The 7,927-nt window shown below is 42.0% G+C and overlaps 1 protein-coding gene across 1 annotated transcript in view; it reads left to right on the top strand.

Annotated features, from left to right (window-relative positions):
- RYR3 (ryanodine receptor 3) overlaps positions 1–7,927 on the top strand; it is a 564,315-nt gene that overhangs the window by 492,925 nt on the left and 63,463 nt on the right. Inside the window, exons 68-69 of the mRNA XM_058427349.1 lie at positions 6,233–6,320; positions 7,338–7,430. Of these exons, the coding sequence (XP_058283332.1) occupies positions 6,233–6,320; positions 7,338–7,430 (181 nt within the window). The remainder of the gene's footprint in view (positions 1–6,232; positions 6,321–7,337; positions 7,431–7,927) is intronic.

Here is a 7,927-nt window from a genome sequence, read left to right as displayed (position 1 = left end):
ATGAGCTGTGCTGAGAAATACAGGCTTCCAACGTGAGGGCCTTTACTTTCTTCAGGTCCTTCTTCATCCAAAAAATTAGCTGGCTTTGAATTATGGAATTGTGGCCTTGGCAGAGTTGTTAGAGGTCACCTCATCTTACCTCCCAGTGGATGGAGAAATACCCCTTCTTTTTTCCTATCATGACTTTCTGCCTCTGGTTATTGGGAAAAGTGGAGGGCAAAAGACAACAGGGACAGCATTGCCATGCATGCAATACCATTCTAGTTTCAGACAGTTCAAACCATTTGAGCTCAAAGGATAACTCCTACCTATCAGCTCTAATTTTACTCTCCAGAACCACACAAAATTACTCTAATCCCTCTTGTGGCAGCTCTTTAAATATGTAACAGAGCCATCTTGGGCTTTCCTCTTCCCTGCTTTTTCTCGTCATATTAAACCTTTGTACTCTTTTCTGCCCTGCCACAGCAGTGTGTAAAGTTTCTTCTGTGTCTGGAATACTCTTCTGAAGAGCGGCTTCTGTTGGTCAGCGTCCAACCTGAAGTTGACCCAGAATAAGCAAGAACCAGCTGTGGTGTGCTCAGTGGGGGACACATAAGTGCTTCGTTTTCTCACGCCAGGAGATAAAAGTCAAGACGTATTACACAAGTCTTTTTTTTTTTTTTTTTTTTTTTTTTTTGAGACAGAGTCTCACTCTGTTGCCCAGCCAGGCTGGAGTACAGTGGTGCGATCTTGGCTCATCTAACCTCCGCCTGCCGGGTTCAAGCGATTCTCCTGCCTCAGCCTCCTGAGTAGCTGGGACTACAGGTATGCACCATGACACCTGGCTAATTTTTTTGTATTTTTAGTAGAGACAGGGTTTCACCGTTGGCCAGGCTGGTCTCGAACTCCTGACCTCAGGTGATCTGCCTGCCTCTGCCTCCCAAAGTGCTGGGATTACAGGCATGAGCCACTGCACCCGACCTAAACAAGTCTCTCTTTCTAAAAGGCTATCAGCTTCTTAGCCTCCTTCCTGGGAGTCAGAAATATTTGGAACTTAGCATTGAACTTTAAATAGTGAGATTTTTGGTGAAAACCTATCTCTCAAACTGTTGAAGGGAGTTTGAGTAAATCCCATGCAGCAACTGCCTCAGGCTTGGTCCTCTAGGGGTGGCTTTGGAACAAAGCTGAAAAAAGCTCTTACCTCCGAAGTAGACATGCTGACTGTGAACACAGGAGCATGGCTTCATTTTCTTTCAAAACCTGATCATTTGTCTGTTGTTTTTTGTTTTGTTTTGTTTTTGTTTCTGGGGCAAAGTGTCGCTCTGTCACCCAGGCTGGAGTGCAGTGGCGTGATCTCTGCTCACTGCAACCTACGCCTCCTGGGTTCAAGTGATTCTCCTGCCTCAGCCTCCCGAGTAGCTGGGATTACAGGCATGTGCCACTACGCCCGGCTAATGTTGTATTTTTAGTACAGACGGGATTTCACCATGTTGGTCAGGCTGGTCTTGAAGTCCTGACATGAGGTGATCCACCCACCTTGGCCTCCCAAAGTGCTGGGGATTACAGGCGTGAGCCACTGCGACCAGCCCCATTTGTCTTTTTGAAAATGAAAGTCTGAGCCGGGCGCGGTGGCTCACACCTGTAATCCTAGCATTTTGGGAGGCCGAGGCGGGCAGATCATGAGGTCAGGAGATCAAGACCATCCTGGCTAACATGGTGAAACCCCGTTTCTGCTAAAAGTACAAAAAATGAGCTGGGCATGGTGGCGGGTGCCTGTAGTCCCAGCTACTCGGGAGGCTGAGGCAGGAGAATGGCCTGAACCCGGGAGGCGGAGCTTGCAGTGAGCTGAGATGGCGCCACTGTACTCCAGCCTGGGCTACAGAGCGAGATTCCATCTCAAAAAAAAAAAGAAAATGGAAGTCTGAATCTCCTTACTTTTGCTACCCCCCAGGATTCTGTTCTTATGCTTCTTGTTTTTCCTGTGACTGTGCTCAGTTATTTCATCCCCTTAGGTTGCTGCTGCTCTTTTGGTTGTTGTTATAAATTTAAGAGTTACAAGTACAGTTTTGTTACATAGATACATTGCTCAGTGGCAAAGTCTGGACTTTTGGCGTAACCATCACCCAATACAACCTCTCTGGAAAACAGTATGGAAATTTCTCAAAGAACTAAAATTAGACCTACTATTCAGTCCAGCAATCTCATTGCTAAGCATCTACCCAAAGGAAAAGGAATCATTATATCAAGAAGATACTTGCACTCATATGTTTATTGCAGCACTATTCACAACAGCAAAGATATGCCATCAACCCAAGCATCTATCAATGGATGCCTGCATTTAAAAAAAGTGGGATACACATATACATACACAGTGGAATACTATTTAGTGATTAAAAGGGACAAAATCATGTCTTTTATAGCAACGTGGATGGATTGGAGGCCATTATCTTAAATGAGACAACTCAGAAACAGAAACTCAAATACTACATGTTCTCATTTGGTGGGAGCTACATAATGTGTCCACATGGACATAGAGTGTAGAAAAATAGACATTGGAGATTCGGAAGGGTTGGATGGAGCTGAGGGATGAGAAATTACTTAATGAGGACAATGTGCCTTATTTGAGTGACGTGCCATCTCCTCCATATGGCAGAATCTCTGATGGTTACCTCTAAACCCAGCCTTCTTCTCTGCCTACAGCCTTGAGTTTTCCAACTGCCTTTTGGCAGCAAGCAGTGCAGATAATAAAAGAGACCCACAGATCAGCTAGGTATCTACAAGAAAATCAAGCGACTGAATATTGACAGAGATGATGAATCCTGTAGGAGACTGGGAGCAAGCAGGAGAAGCACCTTGTTGCATTAATTGGGGGCAGAGGGGGTATGAGCGAATGTGAACAGCTGGGTAAGGATCTTCCATTCTCCCACAAATACCTTCCTTGACTTGTGTGCCTAGGGGAAAACCTTTAATGAGATGTTTTTCATTGCACTTATCACTCTGAGCTTGAAGAAAGAACCTCCCTAGAGATAAAGAGCAAATGTCTGCCTCTTAGAAGAGGGATGGCCAAAGAAAAATATGTTCAGCTGAAACCGCATTTTCACACAAAGGCAACAAGATGAAAATCCTCTTCCTTCTCCCACCAAGAAACATTACCCAAGATTTTGTTCCTGATGCTCTTGCTACTCATAGTCCCCGTGGCTGTGCTTTTCCTTGGCTAGATAGGATATGACCCTCATCTTTTCCCACTGAAGGCATCTCAAAAACCTGTCAAGCTCATTTAAACCAAAACACTAAGGAATGAATAGCTGGTAGTTGTGATAAAATTTGAAATTTGACCCTGAGAAATCAATAGAAAAGAAAACAGAAAGCATTGCCAACCTCAAGCCTCAAGTTTGAATTTCATTTGGCTGCTAGTAATGGAGAATTGGCTATAGTGGCTTAAACAAATGAGAAATTTAATCTCACACGGAAAAGATGTCCAAAGATAGTTGAGCTAGGGCCAATATTGTTCCTCATTAGAAAGCCTCATTCCTTTGTCTTTCTTTCTTTCCTTTTCTTTCTTTCTTTTCTTTTCTTTTCTTTTCTTTTCTTTTCTTTTCTTCTCTTTCACAGAGTCTTGCTCTGTGGCCCAGGCTGGAGTGCAATGGCACAATCTCGGTGCTCACTGCAACCTCCGCCTCCCAGGCTCAAGTCGTTCTCCTGCCTCAGCCTCCCGAGTAGCTGGGATTGCAGGTGCCCACCACCATGCAAAGCTAATTTTTGTATTTTTTTAGTAGAGACGGGGTTTCACCACATTGGCCAGGCTGGTCTCAAACTCCTGACCTCAAGTAATCCACCTGTCTCAGCCTCCCAAAGTGCTGGGATTACAGGTGTGAGCCACCATGCCCAGCCTCATTCCTTTGTCTTTATATTCTCAACATTGCCTTCCATCTTTGAAGTTACTTTATGATATAATAAGCCAATTAGAGTTCCAGCCATCATATTTTCATTCCAGACAGGAAGTAGGAAATCAACAGGAGAAAGGCAAAAAGGCACCTTCAGCTATCTGATCCCTTCTTAGAGATTTATTTCCAGGAGGCCCATCCAACAACTTCTACATTCATCTTATTGATCTGAACTTAGTTACATACCTATAGTTAAAGGGAAGCTGTGTAATGTGATCTTTAGCAGGGCATAGTTCCACCCTGAACAAAATGGGGTTTGTTACTATGGAAGAAGAGGAGAATGCATATTGAGTAGGCAACCAGTAATGTCAGCTATATGAAGGAGAGGCTGCTTGAATCTGAAAACAAGAGAGATTAGATAAGAATGTCCCTGAGGCTGGAACCAAGGGCAGTAAGGAATTCAGGAGATAAGAGAAGGATCCCAGAGTGATCTTGGCCTCATGAGTCTTTACATTTCTTAGGCTGGTGCTCCTCATGAATGGGAAGGAGGTACAGGCTACCCACAACAATTCATTCTGATGTCCTAGGGCTTAGGGAACTGGCTTTTGGTAGCTGTTACCCTACATGAGGCAAGAGGCATCAGGTTTTTTAAACCATTTTGAGACGCAATTTTTTTTTAACTAAAGAAAGGCAATAGTTTAACTTGTGTCACTGTGATATTTCGATATAATAAATATGTATTTGCTCTTCATCTCTGCTTCCTGGCGCAGAGCTCCTAAAACTCATAGAATTTCCTGAGGGAAAGGGATGAAAGGAACATCTTCTGTTATTCGTAATAAGCCCCTTTCAACCATACCTGAGTTTATTTTAATGAGGTGACTCTTGGAGAATGGAGACTGGTTGCCAGATGTACCAACTCTGCAATTAGAGGGCTGGAGCTTTCAGCCCCGCCACCATTTACCCTCCCCTAACCTATGGGGAGAGGAGAGGGGCTGGATATTGAGTTTAATAACCAATGGCCAGTGGTTTCACCAATCATGCCTATATAATGGAGCCACCACAAAAAAAAACCCTAAGCTATGGGGTTTGGAGACGTCCATGTTGCTGAACACACAAAGGTACTGGGAAGGTGGTGTGCCTGGAGAAGGCATGGAAGCTCCCTGCCTCTTCCCCCATACCTTGCCCTATGCATCTCTTTCATTTGGCTATTCCTTGGTTGTGTCCTTTACAATAAACTGGTAATAGTAAATCAAGTATTTTCCTGAGCAAATTATTGAACCCAATGAAGGGGTTGGTTATAGCCAGTTGGTCAGAAGTACAAGTCACAACCTGGGACTTGAGACTGGCATCTGAAGTGAGAGGCAGGCTTGTGCGTCTGAGCCCTTCACCTGTGGGGACTGCACTAAATCCAGGTAGTTAGTGTCATATTTGAATTGTAGGGCACTCAGTCAGTGTCTGAAGAGTTGAAAAATTGTTTTATGTGAGAAAAACCCCACATATTTGGTATCAGAAGTGTTGAGCAGAGAAACAGTGGGGTTTTTTTGTTTTTTGTTTGTTTAGTTACTCTATGTAGACATTTGAAAATGACAACTCACCCAGCCCTTGGAAATACAGTTTAATTTGAATATGTAAGCTACTTCATGGCAAGACAGCTTACAGAAATGACTGAATTCCTGAAACTGCAGTTCAGCCTTCTTGGTGCTACTGCAAAATTTCTTAACCAGTCTATTTTTTTTTTTTTATGAGTAATGCTTATTTATAGGGAATCTTCAAACCATTTTAGAGGGCATAGATGAGGATAATTGATCTCTGCTTATACACTTCAGATCACAGTGAAAAACATATTATCTTACAAATTTCATTGATGAAACTGGCTTTAAAGGAAAAAGGGTGGGACATGAGTGCTCAGAATTTCAGAGATTTGACAATGACAAGTGTCAAGGACAAGGTTAGATGTCATAGTGACCAAGACTTGCCTACCTTTGCTAGCCTTATATATTAAAGGAAGCATGTCCCAAAACTTAGAGCGTAACCTTAATCAACTAATCAGTTTAAAGAAAACACATAACCTACTTTTGACCATTTTGAAATGTTGATTTCGGACATCAGTTTGCTAAGGTAATTCTTGAATCCTTTGGCAAATGGAAATAATTATTGTAGATCTTTCAAGAAATCTACTGTAATTATGTACCTATATCTAAATGTTTAAGGAATATATTGCTATTTAGTCTCCCTGATTATTGCTTTCATATGAGAATGCAGTTTGATCTGGATAAATGTGTGTCTCCAGTGCTGGTATAATTTTTAGGGTGTGAATATTTTAATCCCTACTGAAATTCAAATGCCTATTCATTTACTTTTGGACCCAGATCTAACTGGCTGAAAAGCCCTGATGCTGATTCTGACCAGCTCTTCCGCATGGTGGCAGAAGTCTTCATCCTGTGGTGTAAATCTCATGTAAGAACACATTTGGGCCCTGGGTTTAGAATGGTTGTGAAAGCTGCAGACCGTGGAAAACTGTTGATGAGAAAAAAGCCAAACTGTAAAATATTCGAAGGGATGTATTCTGAGCCAAATGTGAGGACCATGACCCATGACACTGCCTCAGGAGGTCCTGAGAACATGTACCCAAGGTGGTTGGGTTACAGCTTGACTTTATACACTTCAGTGGGACAGAAGTTACTGACAGAGGCGTAAATCAATACATGTAAAGTATACCTTGGTTTAGCCCAGAAAGGCAGGACATCTTACAGGGGTAGGTACTGGGCATCCAGGTCATAGATGGATTCAAAGATTTTCTGATTGACAGTTGTCAGTCAGAAAGGGTTATTATCTAAAAACCTGGAATCAATAGAAACAGTATCTGAGTTAAGACAAAGGATTGTGGAGACCAACATTGTTATTATATAGATGAAGTCTCATATGTGGCCACCCATAGAGACAACAGGTGACATTTGTTTCATATTCAGACATTTAAAAGGTGCTAGACTCTCATTTAATCTCTTCAAGATCAGGAAAAGACCAGGAAAGGGAAGGGGATTCTCTCCAGAATGTGAATTTTCACCACAGGAGAGACAGCTTTGCAGAGCCCTTTCAAAATATGTCAAATAAATATATTTTGGGGTCAAATATTTTTATTTCCTTTAAGGCCTGCTGTCTGTCATGTCATGCTATACTACAGTCAGGTTGGAATTTGGTGTCTTATTGCTACCAAGAATCTATTTTGTCAGTCTTAAGATCTCTATTTTAATGTTAATGCTGGTCATATGTGCCTAAACTCTAAAAGGGAGAGGGTATAATGAGACATGCCTGACCTCCTCTTCCCATCATGGAATGAATTAGTTTTTCGGGTGTCTTTGGAATCACCTCGGCTGAGAGGAGGGGTCTATTCAGTTACTTGGGGAGCTTAGAATCTTATTTTTGGTTTACAGAACTTTCTTGTAATGTTTGCTTTTTCAATTCTTTCCCACTTAGAACTTCAAGAGGGAAGAGCAAAATTTTGTGATTCAGAATGAAATTAATAATTTGGCATTTTTAACTGGGGACAGCAAAAGCAAGATGTCAAAAGTAAGTCCTTAGAAATCAATTCCCAAAACTCCTCAACCTTAACCTCAGCCGGGACTTGGATCTGTTTCATATTTTCTGGGGGTTAACACCATACTGCATTTAGGTCAAACTACATAATCAACAGTCTCTGCTGCTGTTTCTTTGAGAACGAGCCAAAAGAAACTGCTCTCAAATAAGCATGGTCGTCACATTTTATGAATAAATAGCTGCTTGTATGTCAAAAACGTTAAGTTTCAAGACTTGCCTAAGGCATCTGAGAGGTCTCCAAAACAAAAGCTACTGTTAGTGGTTTTAAAATAGAACTACTTCCTGTGTAGTGAGGATACAGAAATACACATGCCTAGAGCCACCTTTTGATAGCTAGGAAAAAATTACCTTGCTTTGTAGATTTTGACAGCACGTACTTTTACATCATGCTTGTTTTCCTCGTATCTGTAATATCCAATACCTGTTTTATTTCAGCTGTGTTGATCTCTTAATGCCCTCTGTTACTTTTT

The sequence above is a fragment of the Hylobates moloch genome, unplaced genomic scaffold (assembly GCF_009828535.3).
Source record: "Hylobates moloch isolate HMO894 unplaced genomic scaffold, HMol_V3 SCAFFOLD_14, whole genome shotgun sequence".
NCBI classification, from domain to species: domain Eukaryota; kingdom Metazoa; phylum Chordata; class Mammalia; order Primates; family Hylobatidae; genus Hylobates; species Hylobates moloch.
This window is presented reverse-complemented; position numbering and strand designations above follow the sequence as displayed.